This window comes from Anolis carolinensis, chromosome 3 (assembly GCF_035594765.1).
Source record: "Anolis carolinensis isolate JA03-04 chromosome 3, rAnoCar3.1.pri, whole genome shotgun sequence".
Lineage (NCBI taxonomy): Eukaryota > Metazoa > Chordata > Lepidosauria > Squamata > Dactyloidae > Anolis > Anolis carolinensis.
The window spans coordinates 236848859-236871611 of NC_085843.1; the positions used below are offsets into that span (position 1 = coordinate 236848859).

The 22753-nt window shown below is 39.7% G+C and overlaps 1 protein-coding gene across 1 annotated transcript in view; it reads left to right on the forward strand.

Moving 5' to 3' along the window:
• hs6st1 (heparan sulfate 6-O-sulfotransferase 1) overlaps window positions 1–22487 on the forward strand; it is a 263629-nt gene extending 241142 nt beyond the window's left edge. The window contains exon 2 of the mRNA XM_003218394.4: window positions 19017–22487. Within this exon, the coding sequence (XP_003218442.1) occupies window positions 19017–19725 (709 nt within the window). The 3' untranslated portion in view covers window positions 19726–22487. The remainder of the gene's footprint in view (window positions 1–19016) is intronic.
• Window positions 22488–22753: the final 266 nt, after the last annotated feature.

A 22753-nucleotide genomic window follows, 5' to 3' on the forward strand; every position in this document is an offset into this window, starting at 1 on the left:
CCTTTCTTTCTATGCATTCAGCAAATGACTGAATTGGAAGGAGAACATCCTTCTATCCTCTCCGGAATTCACCCCTTTTTATCACTGTTGAATGCATAAAAGAAAGCTATCCAAATAAGGGAAGGAAACAAAAGAACTCCTACTATATGCCAAATGTCGATTACACCTAGATCAAGCTCAAAAAGAAGGCTCTGCTAACCCAGGCATTCTTCTGAACCAACTACACAATTGTACTGGGATTCTGGACAAGGTTGCTATTCAGCACCAGCCAGGAAGGGATGTTTACCTAAATTTGGCAACCATTCTTACATGCAACACCCACACCAGCTCAAACTATACAAAACACAAAAGAAGGTGACTTTGTTGTTGTTTTTCTTTCTTCATTTCAAAGACTTCCATTGAAGCTCCAGCAATCATTCTGCTTATAAATAATCCCCCTATCATAAGTATACTTTAGTACATTTAAAATGCTAAGGCTGGGCATTCATTTCAAACAAAGAAACTTTGCAACGAAAGCCTACTTTTGCAAGCAATAGATATGTTGTACAAAGCTGTAAATATTCATGTAACATTTGCGCACCCAACAGCATATCCTGTGAACTCTGCACAGCAGAAAGGAGGCTCCAAAAGATGCCAAGCATTCCCCCATAGGGAAGATGTACTAGTTTGGCTTGGTGTGCCCAGCTCTGCTGGCAAAGGATACAGTTGGTACACAGATATGTCATGTCGCCAGTTGGTTCTTTGCGTTGATCCTTGTCAGATAAAGCTCACTGGCATTACCGTCCTACAGCTGAGACCTATACAGAAAATGGAAACACTCACAGTTGTTCCTCTCCAGCCCACCCCATCACCCCTGCCAATTATATTCCCTTCAACTGTTGACCTTAATGTGTAAGACACATAGCAAACCCCATGAGAACTTCGGGGAATGTGTGTCCATAATGTGAAAAATGGCCATAATGTGAAATCTTTTGACTCTCTGAAAAGCATTGGAAACATGTTCTCAGAATCTTTCTTCCTTCTCGTCTGCCAGATTTTCAAAGTCGCAAAGTGCCATCTAGTGAGCATTTCGCTATACGGCATCATCTAAAAATTGCCAGCTTTTTGAGAACATTTTTCTCTGACTGCAGCTCAGTTCATATTAAAATGTGTGACGGGGCAGCCCCTGAGAAAGTAGATGCTGAGAGATGAGGAGTGTCAGAAGAGTGCCAAAGGACAAAAATAGGTGGACCACATGGCCTGACATCCTTCCACCTTTCAGCCAGGCTGCAACCCTCAAAAGGATGCTCTGTCATCAGTGGTGGCAAAATAAGATTAATCGGTCTTTTCAATTTTTGTTCATCAGTTGGATGCTTCGAGCAAATATCTTGGTTTGGCCAAGAACTGTGCAAGTGTAGAGTAAGGACTGGCTGGACATCGGATATTTGGTTTAGTGGTACTTTATTCTTATAATTCTAACATTTGTCAGGGTAACATGAGAACCTATTCGTCTTTCTGGATTTCAAAAAATGTTAGAGCCTCAGAATAGTATGTATATGTGTGAATTGTGGCTTCTATACTAAGGAAGTATCTAGATGTTTCTTGGATAGATAACTGCTTAGGCTTTGTTAGAAGGACACACCAGCCAAGTTCCAGTATTGCAAGATGTAGCATGAAAGTTCAACAGGCAGACACACACACACCTGCATACACACCCAGGCTCTTCATTGAGGCAGTACAGTCCCCCTAGAGCAGTGGTTCTCAACCTATGGGTCCCCAGATGTTTTGGCCTTCAACTTCCAGAAATCCTAACTGCTGGTAAACTGGCTGGAATTGTAGGCCAAAACACCTGGGGACACATAGGTTGAGATTCACTGCCCTAAAGCTACTCAGTAACAGGTGGAAAGGAGGAGGAATAGCTGGAGAAGTATCTGACTGTGTCCCAAAAACCAGGTTTAGATCAACAACATCATCCACTGAGATCCACTAAGGTCCTCCAGAGGTCTTGGGATTATATTATCATTATATATCTAGTTATGGACACATACCCAAATGTTTCTCTACAACAACAAAAGGTGAGTCATGGAAGGACTTCGCAAGAGACTACTTCAACAATCGGAAAAGATGTACACAGGCATCTTTTCCAGTTGACAAGCTGGAACATGTTCAGAGGAGGGTGACTAGAATGATCATAAGTCTGAAGACCATGCCTTATGAGCAGTGGCTTAAAGAGTTGTGTTTGTTTAGCCTGCAGAAAAGAAGGTTGAAAGGAGACACAGTCGCCATGTATAACTATGTGAAAGGATGTCATAAGGAAGAGGGAGCAGACTTGCTTTCTGCTGCCCTGGAGACTGAGACTTGGCGCAGTGAGTTCAAATTACCAGAAAGGAGATTCCACCTGAACACTAGGAAGAATTTCCTGACTGTAAGAGCTGTTCAACCGTGGAACTCTCTGCCTCAGAGAGTGGTGGAAGCTCCTTCTTTGAAGGCTTTTAAACAGAGGCTGGATAGCCATTTGTCAGGAGTACTTTGATTGTGTTTTTCCTGTATGACAAGGGGTTAGACTAGACGGCCCATGCTGTCTCTTCCAATTCTATGACATATATTGGACTTAGCTTGCATTAGTCACTAACAGAATGCTGGTACCAGATTCATATATCTATTTCACTTGTAATGCACGATTAAGTCAACAGAACATTATTCTTTTCTCCTCTTAAATCTACATGAGTAATTTCTCTTTGCATGGCTAATAGTTTCCAACAGTGTCCGACGCAATGTAACTTTCCTATATTTTCCAAGTTTTTCAGGGCACATTCAGGATTCACTGTGATAGTAACAAGTCATCATAAAGTTATTGTTGCACTCTAATGTTCTGCACTTTCATGTTTCGTTGAAAGCTTTGAGATTCTGTATAATACTTCTCCAACTGCCAGCATTTCAGTGGACTGTACTACCATCTCTATCACCTTGAGACAGTAATAGAAATGGTGGGATTTGTAACCCGGAGGCAGCCAGGTTGGAAAAAGCTGCTCTAAAGTCAATTCTATTTCCAAATATATAGCCAATATTATTCACAAAGGAAGTTTCAAAAATATTTAATAATATTTCCTTAGCCTAGATAATCCCTATTCAAACAGCAGGTAAGACATATTGAATGGAAAATATTAAATTTTGTTTCAGGTATAGTTGTGTGTGGGTATCGTTGAACAACTTGACAGGAAGAAAGCTAATGTAGAAGGGCAGCTATGTAGCAACAAGCATGAAGATATGATACTAAAATCAGGATCACCCATGTTGGTGCATTTCCAGTTTCTGCATATGGTTGTGAAAACTGGACAATGAAGAAAGCTGATAGGAAGAAAATCAATTCATTTGAAATGACATTCTGAAAGGGAGTTCTGCAAATACCATTGACCAAAGACTAAAAAGGCAAATAAATGTGTCCTACAGCACACCAGGCCTGAACATTCACCAGAAGCCAAAATGACTAAATAAAAGCATACCTTGAGTTAGCATGATTCATTGGAAAAGAAGATATTGCTTCATAAAGTGGGAAGCAGTAGGGAAAGAGAGAAATTGCACCACAGGCAGACAGATTTAATCAAGGAAGCCACATCCCTGAGTTTGCACAGAATTTTCACATAGTCATTTTGCACAGAAACTGTATTTTATGCCCTGAAAATAATACTGGTAGTTCTGCTCACTTTCAAATATTATTTTCATCCCTAGTCATCCTATAAATCAAAAGTCAAGTTGACAGCAAATAATAACAAGAAGACGGAAATTAATGAAATCAGGCTGACTAAAGTATACATCTTTTTTCCACAATTAACTTAGTAGTACATAAGTCAGGAGAGAGAAAGAGATGATATGAAGAAATAATGTCTGATGTTCTGCTTAAGACTTGCTTTAATCGTTCAGGACACATGTCACTGTCAGTCAAATATATCAGGGTAAAACAAAGCCAACTGATAGCTTGTGTGAGCACAGACATCCACAGAGCTTGGAAAGGAGAAGCTTTGCTTTGCTTTGTCTTTTGGACTGCGCTGCAGCTCCTAGAATCTCCTTGCTGTGTGCTAACATATCATGTCCTTCCTCATTTACTAATTTGTTAATATATCTTGACTGAGAGGTTCATACACATTCCGTCACTGGTGAGATATTTAATGCTTTTCAACCTGCACACTTTTTAATGCCTGAAATTGCACTTGCTTATAGCCCAGCAGCTTGGAAATTACAATTACTGTACAATTGCAAAAAAGAGAAGGTTCTGTGTCCATGTGTTTTATGATTCTGATTGGGATATCCTGGGATTTTTCATGTAAAAAGGTTAAATTTACAGCCTCTGTCAGATTATTACTCGGCTGTCTGTGCCCATCATACAGGACATAGGGATTTCCTGCAGAGAGATTGTGGCAGAGAAAATTGAAATCAGGAGAGGAAAATAAATAGGAACGAAATGTGTTTTTTGTGATAGGTGCAAAGTAATATTTGCAACCTGTGTAAGGTGAATAAAGACTTAAATGTGAAAAAGAAAGGAAATTAAAGGAATAGAGGGAACTGCTGTTGAGCGAGTTTTAATGAAAAGGAATGTGGATTATCCTTATTTACTTAGTCAAGGACAGTACTTAGAAGAGGCTTTGTAGATTGCAGCAGCAAAGCTGGTGGATAAAAAAATTCAACCCTGGCGACTTGATGTCAAAGTTCTAGAATTTGTAAGACCAGGAACATCAACATCTAGATTCAGATAACAAGACATTTACAGTTTCCTGTAAAAACTATGGCTGTTGCTACTCTTTCTCCTTCATGGAGAAATTAACCGTTCCAGCATTTAGAGAGGTAATATTTTGTGACGTGCTAAGGGGGAAAAAAAGGAAACAAGTCTCTAATTTTTTCCTAGCAGGTGCTTGGCTTTCACTCCTCAAATGAAAAAGACACTAAACTACTCTCTTGTCCCCATGCGACTATAAGTAAAAATATCCAGCTGCATAGTTAGTCTAACTTCTTCCAACAAGCTTGTCATTGCACCTGTTTGCTAAGTCACAGCCACACAAATATGTGAGTGCAGAGCATGTAAATGTTACTTTTTGGAGCAAACCTCCCAGAATCACCCATCCCGTAGAGTAACTTTTCCAAGCACTGCAAACAAGTTACATCTAAAAAGAGGAAACCATCACTACAATGTACCTCAAAAATGGACTAAGCACATTTCTGTTACATCTGTTCTTACCAAATTGTACATGTTAGTTCAAAATATCTATAAAGGAATGAGCTTGCTTCTTGACTTTTGGTCCATTACTCATTTCTCTGTAGGACTTTTCTACCATTCAAGTACTCCAAAGTGATTCAGTAGGTCCCTTCTGTGATTCTTGTGGTCTTAAAAAAATTAGCTAACCAATTTCACCATTATATTTCTTGATATATGAGATAAATCTTAGGGAATCATTGTTCCTTCAAAATAATTGCTTTTGTTAATTATATAAGCAGGACAAAGTATTGTGCTAGCCACTACACCTGCCTAAACCAGACTGTTGATAGATGCAGATGCTGTGATGAGCATAGTGCCATGTGGCACCAAGCAATTATACCCTCCAGATTCTTTTCAAAACAGGAGGAAGACCTTAATTTCCGGACAAAACATGCTGTGGTATTTTCAGGCAAATGAAGTTGAAACCACGAATTGCCCTGCTGTTTCTAGATCAGCAGTTTGTGAAAAATGATTAATGAGGCTTGTAAAGTCTCTAGTCGCATTTTCAGAACGCAGTGCTCTTTGTTATTCTACTATAATAATGAATACTTTTGCCATGATCAGCCTACAGTGTGTTTTCATGCTGCTTGCCTTCTGCACAGCAGTTTCGTCTTTCAAACGCAGGGATGTGTTTTTCCCCCATCGCACTTCTAAGGCTAAGTTTTAGCCACCATTTTGAATATCTCTTGAAACACAAAGGTTTCCATTTATGCAGGCAGGCTGTTATTATAACTGGCATTGGCAGCAAGATCATTGTTTGTACACTAGAGGCAAAGTACTTGGCCGCACAGGTTTCCTTTCTGGTTATAAAACTGTATCTTCCGAAAAGGAAATATACCCCCCTCCCCTTTCAGTGCTTATAGCTGTCTGCAAAGGAATCTTATAGACTGAGAGAAAGAAGATGCTGCTAAGGAAGTTCGCACAGACTGTAGAAATAATGTAGTTTGACATAACTTTTAATTACCATGGCTCCATGCTGTAGAATCCTGGGAGATGTAGTTTGGTGAGAGATTAGCACTTTGTGGCAGATAAGGCTAAAGACCTTGTAAAACTGCAATACCCATGATTCCATTTACAGGGAAGGCGATCCTGTAGGAAACCTGGACTCAAACTATGTAGGACTTTGAAGGTCAAAATAACACTTTGCAATTTGCCCAGAAACTAATCAGCAGCCAGTGGAATGACTTTTGAACCTGTATTTTGAATCAACTAGAGTTTCCAACCTTGGTACCAACCTAACCAAATGTAAAGCACATTGCAGGTATCCAACTTTGAGGTTACCAGTGCATACACCACCATCTTTAGGTCCTTCAAATCTAGGAAGGGGTGCAGCTGGCATACCAGCCAAAGCTGGTAGTAAGCACTCCTGACCGTTGCATCTACCTAGGCTGACATTTGGAGAGAAGGATCCAGGAGGACTCCCAAACTGCAGACACAGTCTTTAAGGGGAGTCCAGAACACTGTCCAGAACTGTTTGACACATCTCCAATCCCAGGTTAGGACCCTTAATGACAAGTACCTCTGTCTTGTCTGGGTTCAGTTTTAGTTTTTTTCTTCATCCAGCAAGTAGTGTCAAATTGCATTCGTTCTACAGCAGTGTTTCCCAACCTGTGGTTCGTGGACTACCAGTGGTCCCCAAGAACTAAATTATGTTCTGTGGCCTCACAATTACTACACAATTGCAAAGAGAATGACTGGTCTCACGAAACCCTCTTATAATACCGAGGCAACAGGGATGTCGGGAGCTGAGAAGCTGACCATTCATGGAAGGTCCTGACTGCTGCTTCTCCTCCTCCTCCTCCTCCCTCCCCCTGAGCGGAGCCGTTCCATGTGGCACCTGGAAGTGCTTCTCCTCCTCCTCCTCCTCCCTCCCCCTGAGCGGAGCCGTTCCATGTGGCACCTGGAAGTGGGGGCGCCTTGTTGTCTTTGTTTTTCGGCCTGTTCCTGGGGTTATTTGGGGTGCTGATTCAGAACATTGCATTTGATAGACCACATCAAATCTAGATAGTTAAATATGGTTTTCCATGGGAGAGCAGATGATGACTACTGGATGGCATATGTTCTGCATCAGAAACTAGAGCTGATGTTGTCTATCCAATGCAATTTGAATGCAGCCCAAATAACCAAACCAAATCTAAAGTTGACCAAAAACTGACCCGTAACCCTTTTGATACTAATGTTGAAGAGTGGTCCCTGGTCAAAGTGGTCCCTGGTAAAAAAAAAAAAAGGTTGAGAACTACTCTTCTACAGTGTGGATGCACTCTTCATCTACAAAAGCTTATGTTACAAACTATATTATCTCCATTAGCCCCTTAGGTGCTACTGATATTCAAAAATTAACATAGAAATCTATGTAATTCTAAAATATATTAATTCAGTTCTAAAATTCTAGTGATCATATCAGCTAATGGTTTCTGTGAGGTACAGTTCAAGAAAAGTAACTTTTTAAAACTTTGTGATTTACAGAAGTTATGCAGTAACAGCGATCAGCTGAATCACCCCTCCTAAAGTACTGCAACAGCTGTGTTAGCTTGTGTGTTTTATTGCAAATTTGCAGATGACTGTTGTTTGAGTCATTTTATAAGTAAATAATTCAAGAACCATCCTAGCCTATGGGAGAGGAGATAGGAAGCGGACATAGCACAATTTACAGCACCATCTGGAAAACCAATCTCTCCCCCCCCCCTCCAGTCAACCCTGCCTGTCCCAATTTTGATTTATTTTAGAGTAGAATATTTTAATTCTACACAAATATATTTTCTTTTTATCTGAAACCACAGCAGTTGTGGGAATTACTAGTGAATTCTAGTAATTCCATAAGTATGTTACACCATCTGTGTCAGCTTAACAACTCTCCTGTATGAGCTGGGGCTACACCTTTACATATATTCCCAAACTCAATAGATAGAAAAGCAAGGCTATGTGAAAATGAGTTACCCTAGACCACCCATGGACAATAATGCATAATCAACCTTGATAGTCTGGCTAGAATCCAGCAAGTGATATATTATACTGTAAGCCCCATATATGCCATAGATACCCCTGGAGATGGTGCAGTACATCCCTTTACTCCAGGTGTAGTTAGTGGCTAGGATGTGCCCGGGGTGGCTTTCTTCCTTAGAAACACATTTATTGAGTGTGAGGGTGGGTATATCCTGGCTACCTCAAGCACCGGAGGAAGGAGGAACAGCTTTCAATCCATGACAGACACTGCTCTGATCTCCAGCCAAACAAGAGAGGCTGTTGCATAGCCCCCATCCCCTTTACCAACTGAATACGTTGGACTTTAGTGCATGATGTCATTATTCTGCACCACATGAGCAGAGATAGTGACAACTTAAGAGCATACTGACCCTCAATACCATATTGCTCCAAACATCACACAACTGCAACACTTTGGACGTCAAAGGTCCCACCCTCCCATAATTCTGCTGCACTGGAAGTTGTTTCTGTTAAGGAATTTTTGCCATTCTAGCAAAATATGGCCAAAACTTTGAAATCTTTATTTAATTGTATGGGGAAAGTGGGAGAAGAGGTCAGGTTGGTCATGGAGAGGTGGCAAACCAGCAGTGGATTGCACACAGCATTATGCGATAGAGACTGGTGACTAAAGGAGAGTGTCTTGCTTCTATGCTGGTTTGCTCTGTATTTTCTTGAAATAAAGTCTTTTTAATGTATTATCAAAGGCTTTCACAGCTGGAATCATTGGGGTTTTGCGTGGTTTCCGGGCTGTATGGCTGTTTTCCAGCAGGAGAAAATACTGCTAGAACATGGCCATACCGCCCTGAAACCACACAACACCCCAAAGTCCTTTCACTCCACCAGTCTGCTAATTCACCCTCAGTTTCCATCGACACTGCATAGTCTACCTGAACTACTCTTCATGTTTTTCTTGACCCGTCTTCAGTGATGTAGCAGTAATTTTTGAAATGAATGTATGCTTCATTATACTGCCATGGTCATATTCCCACTGAGGATTTAAAAATGCAACGATTTGGATCACTATGTTCATATCATATGACTCTTGTAGGTTTTGCATTACAATAGGCATAGCTCACAATGGATTAAAATGATAATACTGCAAGGTGGAGCAAACCAGGCCCTGGAAGCCAAGATGATTAAATTGAGACTGTTGTACTTTGGGCTCAGCATGTATGTAATTGCATGATTCATTGGAGAAGACAAAGAGTTTGGTGGCAAATAATGCAAATTCACTTAAACCTTGTGAGTCCTGACTGCATTACAAAACCACTTGCCCCTTATCCATTTGATAACTATAGTTACATCTTTTTAGTATGCTTAAAGCAACATACATTATGTATTCTGCTTTTCTCCCCTTTGTTCACAGTACACTTTAAAGTTGGATAGGACATCAAATTGAGATATATTGAATAGTCAGTAGGTAATCCACTAGTCGTTTTGACTAACTAAAGTTCTGTTTCTATCTTCAAAGCTTAATATTCTAGCCCCTGCAACATTAGCAGTTCACATATATACATCATTAATAGCTGTTTTCTCGTTTCTTTGTAGTTTTGTTCTCGATGCCTGGAGCCAAGTAATTAATCAGGAAAATAAACTAACATTTCTTGTCAAATTTATCTGTAAAGTCCCAGAGGGAAAGCCTGTGGAACAAAGACAAGCAAATAATTGTGGCATAGGTTTTGTGGCTTTCTCCTCCTAATTTCTTTACTAGCCTACTAACCTAACATTGGAGCCCCCAGATGGCGTAGTGGACTAAGTGACTTGAAGGTTGGGTTGCTGACCTGAAAGCTGCCAGGTTCGAATCCCACCTGGGGAGAGTGTGGATGAGCTCCCTCTATCAGCTCCAGCTCCATGCAGGGACATGAGAGAAGCCTCCCACAAGGATGGTAAAAACATCAAAAACATCCGGGCGTCCCCTGGGCAACGTCCTTGCAGACGGCCAATTCTCTCACTCCAGAAGCAACTCCGGTTGCTCCTGACACGGAAAAAAAAAAAAAACCTAACATTAGTCCTCCCAAATTTTTGCCATGACTCACTCGTTTAGTACAGGTGGTTGATAACAGATGCATCAGATAGTCATTCTTCGCTCACCTGGAGCTGTGCCACTAAAATTCAGCCGTGGCTGTCACTTCTACAGCAGTTCCTGGTAAATATGGCAGCAGGTGTTGGAGCACTCAGTGGGGATGGTGTGTGCCCTCTTGAATCCTAGAACCGTCGTTTCCAAACTTTTCCAGTCATGGAATCCTTCAGAAGACTTTTTCCCTCATTGAACCCAAACTCTTTCCCTGATTTTCCTGTGGAACCCTAACTCTGTCCCTTAGCGTTGTGAGCCTACAAAGGTCTCTTTACTCATTCATCTATTCCCATTGCCTAAGTGTTTTGTATAATGTAGTAAATTTGAAAAAAAAAACATTTTAAATATAACCACACACCTTTATATTGGTACAAAAAAATTGAATATAACCACAAACATTTATTTTGGTACAGGAAAATATTGGATTCACACCTAAAAGTTGTACAGTAGAGTCTCCCTTATCCAACCTTGGCTCATTCAACGTTCTGTATTATCCAACACAATCTGCCTTTTAGTAAATGTTTTTGTGTCAATGGTTTCAATACATTACAATGTTTTGGTGGTAAATTAGTAAATATAGTAATTATTACATAATGATACCATGTATTGAACTGCTTTTTCTGTCGATTTGTTGTAAAACATGTTTTTGTGCTTTATTTGTAAAATCATAACATAATTTGACGTGTAATAGACTTTTTAAAAATTCTTCCTTATTATCCAATGTTCTGCCGGCCCGTTTATGTTGGATAAACAAGACTCTACTATACTTGAAATAGTTTTGAAATTGGGCTTTTTGACCGACAACTGAATACGTAAATTCAGAAAAGCATCCAGCTTACTCCTAAATTTGTTTTTAGGGCAAGTATAAGCTGAGAAGCCTGATTCGCATCAATAGGTAGAGATGAAGGGGAGCATTGCTCAGAGTTTTTCCAACTACTGACAGCTGCATGTCTATCAGCCCTACCTAAAAGTCACTCAATGGCACAGATTCAAATTTTGGTTTTTTAAAGCAGTTCTAATTATTTTCCCTTCACATTCAGTTTCTGCTCGCTTGCTAGTTTACATCCCCAGGCTTTTGACCTGGTGCCCATGTAAACAGCTACTGAAACAGTATTATCACCGGGATCACTATACGGCAAGAGACTGGTCCACAGAAAGCATTTCTTGAGGTATGACCCGAGCAGAGGAGTGTGTTCATGAAGCTGCTCAGCATTTCACATCATGAACAGTTCATCTCTTTAACATCCCAAGGGTACTATACATCAAGCTAAAAAAATGGCCTTTCAGAATAAATGCAGCTAACAAAAGCCACACATTCACTGATATGCAGAAGGCTGTGACTGCTGGGAACATAAAAAGATGATAGGGGTTGGAACTTGCTTTTGCTTCATGACCTGAGACATGAGGACCTTATTTTCTCCTCTTCTGTTAATTTGTGTTACAACTTTTATTTTGCATAAGCTTGCCCATAAACATGGTGGAAAAGTGCTTGTTCTTTTTGTTAGCAAAAGGAAAGAGGTTTTATTTTGTGTATCAAAAAGACACAGGAAGAGCTTGAATAAGCATCATCTGAAAGGAAACAAGTCTAGGAAAACTAGACCTATTATACACATATGGAATTATTTTGAAACAGAAAGGGCCTGTTATGTAATGCTGGAGAAAAACATGGAAACTAAATAGTTAGACATCAAGAGATAAATAAAAGACCTAGGGAAGTGGTTTTTCGGAGATTTTTTTTTAGAAGGAGCTTATTGATTACTTTTCTTCGGAACTATATATCACATTAACTGAAAAAGAACATCAGCTGAGGGCTTTGACAGGTCCAACAGTAACATTTTATAGCAAAAGTTTTATGTAACAGCAAGAAATAATTTTATTGAACATGTGGCTTTTCTGAGCACATTCTCAATATGTTCTTGTCAGTTATGATAAGTAAACATTGCCATCTTTTCCTTTGTTGCAGCTAGTCTGGGACATGCCTTAAATGCATGCTTAGTGTGATATGTATGTTTGTTAACTTTGACACATAACAAGTAAGAGTGTTTTTTGATGCCCAACAATGGTACAACCATTACCAGTATTCTTTAGGGCCAGCCTTCATGGTCATTTTTCTTGTCACCAGTTGTAATTGGTTACTACTTATTCATTCCTAATTAGGGTATATGTGTTTACATGTCATTTTAACAAGGACTGTATACTTGCTTTTATATTAGTCAAAGAAAAAAATGGAATAGTTCCCTTAAAGATTGACCTTCTTAGCAATACCTCTGGGACATGGAAGTAGATGACTTCTTTCACTATACTTAGTAAACATATGGTATTTTGTTAAGTTACTGCAGTGACACTACCAGAATCAGGAAGACACTGGCCAAGAGGCCACCAAAATGAACTCCATGTTCCCTTCTTGGTTATTTCTTTTCCAGTTGCCACACTTAACCACAATGCACCCACACTCACACTCTGTTGCCTTCTCCCAGTTATTGTACTCCTGTGCACTTAGCTAGATGTAAACTCTACTGAAAACAATGAGACTTACTTCTGAGATAGACATGGATTAGATTGACCTGATAGCTGTTGCTGTTGTGGCAAGCAACACCCGATTTAATGTAGCTATCCTATTTAATGTAGCAATCCTATTCTGAATTGCTATGCCCAAGATTTCATTGCTAGGCTGCAACCCTTTATACAGTTACTCACGAGATACACTCATTTAGCTCAGTCCTGAGACTGAGTAGCTATTTATCTCATAGCTAAATCCAGTGGTAGTCCTTAGTGCAGAGCCTTGGCTCTTGGCATTGGTCACCTTGATGGAGGGCTTATGCCAGGATCTAGACCAGGCATGAGAAAACTTTGGCCCTCCAGGTGTTTTGGACATCAACTCCCACAATTCCTAACTGCTGATAAGTTGCTAGGAATTGTGGCAGTTGAAGTCCAGAACACCTGGAGGGCCAAAGTTTGCTCATGCCTGGTCTAGACAGTGAAAGTGTGCTCATTCTTCTGGTTTCTTGGGAGTTTTCAAATGCCATCAAATATTGTATTATTTTGGGTCACTTTGCTGGATTGGGTTTTAGGGGTACTGTTTTACAATGAGTCTGTTCCTGGAGGGGCCAACCAAGAAAGGGGAGCTGTCAGGCTCCTTGATTCCCTTGGCTGGCTACATGGATCACACAACTTCTTTGTTCTAATAGCTTCCCTGGCACAGTTGAAAGTGTTAGTTTTGACCTATAGAGCCTTATATGATTCAGATCCAGGTTCTTTGAAGGACTCTATTTTTACCTAATGACCCAGCCCATGCTTTGAAATCTGCTGGGAGGACTCTTCTCTTTGTCCCACATCTTCACAGGAACATCTGCCAGGAACATGGGAGGGGGCTTTCTAAGTGGAACTCCCTTCCCAGAGAAGTAACACTAATGTCCTCCCTACTTTCTTTTTGGAGTCTATACAAGACTTCTTTGTTTAGGCCAGTGGTTCCCAAACTTGGGTCCTCCAGATGTTTTGGACTTCAGCTCCCACAGTTCCTAACAGCTGGTAAACTGGCTGGGATTTCTAGGAGTTGAAATCTAAGACACCTGGAGGCCCAAAGGTTGGGAGCCACTGGTTTAAGCAGACATTTGATGCTTGATGATCCCTCCACTCCAAATGATATTCTGGATCCTACTAATTACTGTGCTGGTTTTATGTCAATATTTGAATGATGTTTGCTTTAATCGGTTTTTACTTTTGTGATTGTTTGATCTCATTTAACTCCTGTTTCTTATGAATTTTTAATGCTTAGGGCCTTGAATCAGAATATTTCAAATCTATATATTTGTGTGTCTCTAGCAGAGGGGTGGATGAAGTGCATAAAAACCACCGCAAGGAAAATTGCTTTGAGTGTATTCTGGCATATTTTTGCAAAAATCTAGGTCAACTTTTTTTGCAAAACTTCAGACCAACCTTAAACCCTGATGGTTTTTATAGTTCATCACAGGCTATGGTCTATTAGTATCAAAAACAAACAGTGTGGATTAAGTAACTGTTCAATTCTTCATGATACAAAGTTAGAGATGCCTTCTTTACAATATTCTAGCACACTTTTTTTTAATGGCTCTTATATTAAGACAGATGCTCTTTGTTTAATGCAGTAGGGAGCTGCAGAGGTCAGTATTTTGCACCAGCAGAAACATTATCACATTGAGGCAGGCATTTCATCCTGGCAGGTGTGTGGATACCTGCTGGAAAAGCCCCATTTTAATGTCGGTTTCTGTTCCTGTTCGATGACAAGTGTGATGGATTAAAGCAGACACCCTAACAAGATAGGATATCATTAGGTATTGTTAGTTACAGGCCACAAAAAGAGGATGAGTGCATGTACAAAAATAGAGAACATTTCCTGCTGTCTTTTAAATACACTAGGGTTTTTTTAATGGAAAATCTGATTCATGTATTTATTCAATATATCCTGTCCTTCCACAAAAAATAATACTGGTGGTTAATGATAAAATGCAAATAAAGTTACCAAAACAATCAAATCAATTAAAAACATGTAAAATCACATCAAATAAAATAGAGAAAAATATAGAAGCCCCATATAGATTATGGCTGCCTGAATTTAAAGTAGGTTTGGAAGGCCAGCTCAGGAAATGAAGTATAGCCCTGACATTATAGCTATGTTTCCAATGCAGCATCTCACTTTTGTTGCTAAGTATTGTAACATTACTTGTTATATAGCTGTATACATTAATATATTATGAATCAGGACTCTAGACAACACTGTAGTTCTTTCTTCATTTTGTAATAGTAGGTAGACAGAACCTCTCTGTAACAATGTTTTACAGTATTAGGAGCTTATGTCTAGGGATTTAGGCCAAACTTTTGAACAATTAGGTAAGAATTGGAAATTGTCCTATGCAGTTTGGGGATAACTCCTACTGAACTGTTGTGGCCCTGTTGATTCCAGGCCAAAGAAGAGTCCATTGAGGCATGTATTCCTATGTTATGTTACTCAAATCTCATGATAAAAATGATGCAGTTTGGGGATAACTCCTACTGAACTGTTGTGGCCCTGTTGATTCCAGGCCAAAGAAGAGTCCATTGAGGCATGTATTCCAAATGTTATGTTACTCAAATCTCATGATAAAAAGATAGCAATCAGAGCATGTTTCGTAGCAGTGATGAGAAAAAATATTATTATTAACCAAGGAAGCAAGCAACATTTAAGAGGACAAGCCCAGCATCAGTCAAGGGACTTCCTGGTGATTTAGAAATAATAATAGACAGCTTGAAACAGTTGCTTGGCAACCATTCCCATGAATTTCCCAGGGCTTCCCAACAACATCAAATTTGTGCTGACACTGGTATTTTTTTCAGCCTCAGCAGGCTAAGAGGAAGAGGCAGAAGGAGGCTCTCCTGGCATTTGCTTAGGTCAAGAGGCCTCTGGCGTTTGGTCTTTCAGAGGAATGCCATTCTGTATGGTTAAGAACACAAACTGAGACAGAAATCAGTCAGCAAGGGCACTACATTTATAACTCCTGACTTGTCTCATCAACTAAGATTAGTAAACTCACAAACTTAAGTGTAGCTGAATTTGCTGTGTCTCAACATACAGATCTAGAAATCTGGCATATGCTCAGTTCTGTCCATAGTTACTGGTCCAGCTTTCCAAAGTTTTGTGGTGGAGGGGTCTAAGATTGAACTTATGTGCTTTTACATGGAACACATGAATTCTATCACTAAGCTATGCCCTTCCAGGTAGGGTATAGTTTGTCATTATAACAGCTTTTTATTTCCATACATCTGTGCAGGATGTGATACTACAGTGGCCCCTTGGTATCTGCCAAGGTTTGGTTGAAGAACCCCTAATGGATACCAAAATCTATGGATGCTCAGGTCCCAGTGTATTCCAATCCATAGAAAAATGTTTTCCCTTATATAAGATGGCAAAATCAAAGTTTGCTTTTGGATATATTTTTTCACATTTTGAAGCCATCAGAATCTGGAAGACTGGCTGTATATGAAATCTTATGTGCAAGAACAATTTAAACAAATTCCTGAACTTAATTGTGGTGGAAATATGGTGCAAGGGGTATCAAGGAAAAACTCAAGTGTTGTAAGGCCAAAGTCCATTTGCTGTGGTCATTAATAGGTCTATCACAGAGCCTCAAGATATGTTTAGATCATGTCTTGGATCATGTTTAGATTTTAGATCCACCAGATGCCTTCCAGAATAACCAAACATCCATCTTTGGAAGCCCACGGTCTTAACAGAGATGCTTATTCCTCTGTTCTCCTTCAACAACACACATACACACACACATGCCTGGATGAACTCTCATATACATTCACACACACACATGCCTGTTTCAATCATAAGCCACTCTACTGACCAGACTCAAGCTTCCATATTTGGTAAAACCCTAAAATATCATACATACCAATTATTTCCAAGAAGGTCATGCAAACAGTTCCAAAGACAGTAAATTGTTACATTTCATTAATGTATAAATTTATGTTTTGTTAGTATGCTTTTGGGCTTTCTTGGCACATCATTAAGATTCTTGTACAACTGTAATCATCACGCACTGCCAGGCGATCATATTTCAGGACTGAGAACCCAGACTGGTATTGCAGTCATCTTAAATACTTCCTCCTGGGAAGGAAGGGAAAAGGTTTAAATAAGATTCAGAATTTCTGTATATGTGTGTTCTCCCTGCATATTTTACCTTTTTTTAAAGTAAAAAGGTTATAACGTTTAGAATAATTTTCTCTCTCTTACCTCCCTCTGGAACATCTGGCAACAGTCTTCACTTCCCTGTGCCTTCCGCTCCCAAATATTACTCTTGTCTGTTAGGGATTTCATAGCACCGATCATTTGAAACTGCAGCTACATCCTGGTCAGGAAACATGAATCATTATTATGGTCTGCTATTAAAATGAATGAAAGAAGGGAATATATGGGAGCTTGATTCCTCTCCACCCTTCTCTATAAATGTTTCCTTATTAGACAGAGTGACATTCTTCTCTCGGCAACCATCTAAATAGCAGACATTCCTATTTGCTCTGCTTACAAAACCAGGAGACGTGCCCTTTGGACGTCTTCTGGTACCCATTAAATTAAATGCAACTTCTCTCAGTAATTACAGATAGAGTTCCACTCATGTCTCTGGTGAATTAGTTGAAAGTGAGAGTATGAGCATTGTTTCCAATTCAGGAAACCATCCTGCCCGCTACCTATGAGATACTTTTGAATAATGCAACCATCTTGGGCAGCAGTGGGAGTTGATGGATGGATAGTGCTGAAGATGATCACAATAATAATAATAATAATAATAATAATAATAATAATAATAATAATAATAATGAGAAAATGTTAGTTTCTTGTTTTAAAGGCTATGGAAACCCAGTGGGTTGACTCTGGGCAAGTCACGCTCTCAGAGAATGGCAGAGGCAACCCCTCCAAATAAATCTTGCCAGGAAAACTCCATGGCAATGTTGCCTTAGGGTTGCTCTTAGTCACACATGATAAATCTGACATCGTTGTGTTGCTAGAAGGTAGTATCAGAGAGCATGGAGGGAGAATGCTTTCCCCCTCCCTCTCCCATATACAAAGAGAACTTCCAGATATAGTAAGGGATTTTTTTAATGAAAAACCGCAAAATAAGGAAAAAGGAAGGAGGGAACAAAAGGAAAGCATAGCAATACAATGAAGAGAAATTATAATTACTTCCCATTTTCTTTCCAGTAATTATAAGTCTTAATACATCGATCCTAATTTCTTCAAATAAACAAAACATATACTTATTTCACTAATTCAGCCTTACTCATTATCAAAACCTAAAATTATCATATCACTTTCTTTTCTCTGCAAAAAATACAATCAGGGTTTCAAGGTCACCAATGATTTTTCTCTTAAGCAAAGAAGATAATGTGTGCATTTCATCTAGATCAGTGGTGCCCAACCATTTTTGACCAGGGACCACTTTGACCAGGGACCACTCTCCAACATTAGTACCAAAAGGGTTATGAATCAGTTTTTGGACAATTTTAGATTCGGTTTGGTTATTTGGGTGCTGATTCAGAAAATTGCATTGGAGAGACCACATCAGCTTTAGTTTCTGATGCAGAACATATGTCATCCAGTAGTCGTCATCTGCTCACCCACAGACAACCATATTTAATCATCTAGAGCTGATGTGGTCTATCCAATGCAATCTTCTGGATCAGCACCCCAAATAACTCCAAGAACAGGCCTAAAAACAAAGACATCAAGGCGCCCCTGCTTCCAGGCGTGACATGGAACGGCTCTGTTCAGGGGGAGGAAAAGGAAGGAGGAGAAGCAACAGTCAGAAGGCTTGTTGTCACACCTTTTGTGGATAGACTGCCTCTCCCCTCTCGACATCCCTGTTGACTCGTGAGACCAGTTGCTGTCATTGCAACAGTGTAGTAAGGGTGCAACCACGGACCATATTTTAGTTCTTGGGGACCACTGGTCTAGATTGTTCCATTTTAACAGCTAGTTCTCTTGTTTTTATTACTCTAATTCATTTCATTTTGTGTGATAGTAGTCATAGTCAAATACTTTCTGGTTAGAAGAATGTAATCTTTTTGTCATATATATTTGTGATAAACAAGTAAATAATCATTTTTATCAGATAAATTCTTATGAGGAAAAGCAGGCAAAGGATGACAGGATTTGGATACTGACTGTTGTTTGTTCTTACATTTACTGAATGTATACACATTTCTTTCTTTCAGGAAGTTTTACTACATCACTTTGCTGAGAGATCCTGTCTCCCGTTACCTCAGCGAATGGAGGCACGTCCAACGGGGAGCCACCTGGAAAACATCCTTGCACATGTGCGATGGCCGGACACCAACTCCTGAAGAGTTGCCGTCATGCTATGAAGGCACGGACTGGTCAGGATGCACTCTTCAAGAATTCATGGAGTGCCCATATAACTTAGCCAACAACCGCCAAGTGAGGATGTTGGCTGACCTGAGCTTGGTGGGCTGTTACAATATGTCCTTCATACCAGAAAACAAGCGAGCACAGATACTGCTGGAGAGCGCAAAGAAGAATCTTAAAGATATGGCCTTTTTTGGGTTGACTGAGTTCCAGAGGAAAACGCAGTACTTGTTTGAGAGAACTTTCAATCTGAAATTCATCCGCCCATTCATGCAGTACAACAGCACTAGGGCAGGGGGAGTGGAAGTGGACAACAACACTATTCGGAGGATTGAAGAACTTAATGACTTGGACATGCAGTTGTATGACTATGCAAAAGACCTCTTCCAACAGCAATACCAGTATAGGAGGCAGCTGGAGCGGATGGAGCAGAGGATAAAAAATCGGGAAGAGAGGCTTCTTCACCGGTCTAATGAGGCACTTCCCAAGGAAGAGACTGAAGAGCAAGGACGGTTGCCGACAGAGGACTACATGAGCCATATTATAGAGAAGTGGTAGCCTTGGCAGAATTTTATACTGAGAACAGGATGTTAGGGTTTCCATAATAAAAAAGTACATGGGATTTAAAAAAAAACTCTTATTTAAAAACAGTCTGTAAAACAGAAGGTAGAATGCTTCTTTAAACAAAGGGTCTTTTTACTGTTTCTTATAAGACCAATGGGGTTCTTAAAAAAATAAAATAAAATAAACAAAAAAAGAGTCCATCCTAGAGAGCTCAGAGGTCAATGCACAATGTAGTTCCCCCATCTCTGAAGCCAAATACAGTGAAAATGTTTCATACCCTTCCAAATGTAAACCTGGAGGTCACGGATTGTTGCTTTGTAGCCACTCTTTCCCCTTAGCAACAACCATTGATCTTCAAAATGTTTCTTTCCCTTGCTCACGTGTGAGGTTTTCAGCTGTGAAAGCCATGAGAATGGCAGGATTCTGCCAGACAATGAGTGATTTCACCTCCGATTGACTTGAAATGGCAGCCATAGTCAGAGAGAAAGCAGCCCATTCAAAACAGCCAACTGAAAAGGAAAAATAGAGAAGGAGAAATATTCAAGCAAACAGACTACAGCCTGGACCACAGATCAAGCACAGAAGTTTGGATACATGACACTGATATCTTGCATGCATACACTTTCATTGCGTTACTCAAGCTACTGGTAAATTTATACACAAATATCTGCATCCTTTGCCTTATAGGTGATTGTTCAAAACGTAACCAGTTCCCGACCATGAAATCAAACATAGGTGATCATACACATATTCACGTAGAAATCCTTTGTAGAAGTAGATGGTGTGCACCAATTATTCATCACACTCAAAAAGGAGTTAGTCCATTTAGGGTGATTATGTTCCACATAGACACTTCTATATCATTATCTGCTTGATTGGTCTCCTGCTTGTGCTTGTTTATGCTCAGAAACACGTCTTGCTTCCAGTTGGGACATTTATTTAATTAGATGCTAATATTAAAAGTTCAGATTGCTCACTGGTTGAAACTAATTATTGTCCTCATTACCAGTGAGTGTTTTACAGTAAAAGTTAGACACTCTCAAATTTCAGGTGGGAACTGGACACATAAACTCTAATGACTTCAGTGGGGTTTAGATACAATTAACTTTTGCTCGACTGCATTCACTAGTTGTCGAACTGTTGCTGTGTCGAACTTAAGAGGCACATTAGATCCCACTGTTCTCTGCAGGACAGGCAATGCCTGTCTTGCCTTTTTATTGTTGAGCAAAGCAATTGCATTTGGAAGACTGGAAATCCTGATTGCTTCAAGCTTGGGTTTTACGAGGCTTTGATAACCACAATATTCTTTTTTTTTTTCCCCTTCCCAACACCATCTAAGCTTTTGTTCGGAGACCATCCGGTGATCATTTATTTGATCTTTCTCATCAAAAGCACAATTTTTCATTGCTTTCTAAACACTTATGTGGGTTGAGCTGAACAAGATGAATGAAGCAGAATCAACATGTGTTTGCCACCTTCTGTACTTATTAGGATGTAAATGGCTAGGTTGTAGGCAAAGTCTGAATAAGCTATCAATAAGCTTGAGTCTCTAAGGATGGGCTCACTGCATCTCACAAAGAGAACTGAAAATATAGAACGATAGATTGATATATGTGTGCTTGTCCCAGTGTGTCTTTCAGCATAAAGAAGCACTGAAATTTCCTATGGTTTGTAATTGATTTCTCCATCCCTTGCTCATTCTATGTATGCACAGTTTCCAAAGCCTTGGAATTCAAACTGAGGTGTGTGTGTGTGTTGTTTTTCCTGAACGAGAGTCATATCTCTTGCGCAAAGGTTTGCCGGATTTAAATACATACAGTTGGCTATTGCTAAGCATTCGTGGTCTCATCCAGTCAATCAATGAGTATTATTCAGAAAGATATGAAAGGAATGCCCAGTAGAATGCAAACCCACACCGATTTATTGGAAAACCTGGCCATTGTTTCAGTATTCATTGAATGAGCTCCAATATCCAAGTGCTCCCAATTACCCATATATTGAAAAATACACAGGTCCTTAAGTCCTTGGCCATGTCCATCTATCAGTGCTGGAGCTGTTTGCTGCCCCTTGCATGTGCCTCTTATGTGATCCCACACAGAAAGCCTTCTTCTTTTCTGAGTTAAGTACATGTGGGTAAAAACAATTTACCCCTGAGGTTTAGGAAAGACACCTCTCACATCTTACATTGTCTAAATGTTATCTGAGGGCGCAGGAAGGGGAGAACAGCATGCTAAAAATCTTACATTTGGAAATTAATGACACTTCGCTATTTCCCAGGCATTTCTGTAACTAAAGAAAAACCTTTTAAAATGCTATTTCACATTCTCTTTACTCATATAACATATGTGAGCTATACGAAGCAGCTGTTCTGTATGCAGAACATTAGCTTTATCCAAAGGCTTTCCACTGTGCATTTATAGTTATGGATCTATACTCTAAAAATGGTTGCAGATGCTAATCCATATTCATAGTATGAATACTAGGCAACTTACTGTGTTATACTTTGAACAATTAGAAGCAACTTCCAAAGGCCAAAATACGCTTCCACGCATTGTGTGGTCAAAGATGAAGGCTAAATATTTATTCTTTGTGTCTCAATTTAATTTCCACAAAAAAAATCTAAACAAACTGAAATGGATCTGCCTGCGGGAACCTTAGATCTTTGGGAATACCGGTCAGAGGTTTTCTCGAGCATTTTCTTTATGTAATATTGTTATGACTACATTCTAAGGAAATAAAACTACTGAATATTGTTATCAGTTTCTCTTAAATCTGCCAAAGGAAGGTGGGTGGATATTAAGTTTGTGCTACTTTCAGATGTGGAAGTGGAGTGAGTAGGTCTCAGATTAAAGTTCCAGCTCTGACACATAAGCTGGCGCCTGGTGTTAATGACATTCACAAACATAAACCTACCTTACATTTGCATTTTGTGTCATTCTGGTGGTTGGTGTTTTCTCATATTTCAATACTATAGTCTTTCTCATGCCCATTCTGGAAAAGGGAAAGGGGGAACGGAAAGTTT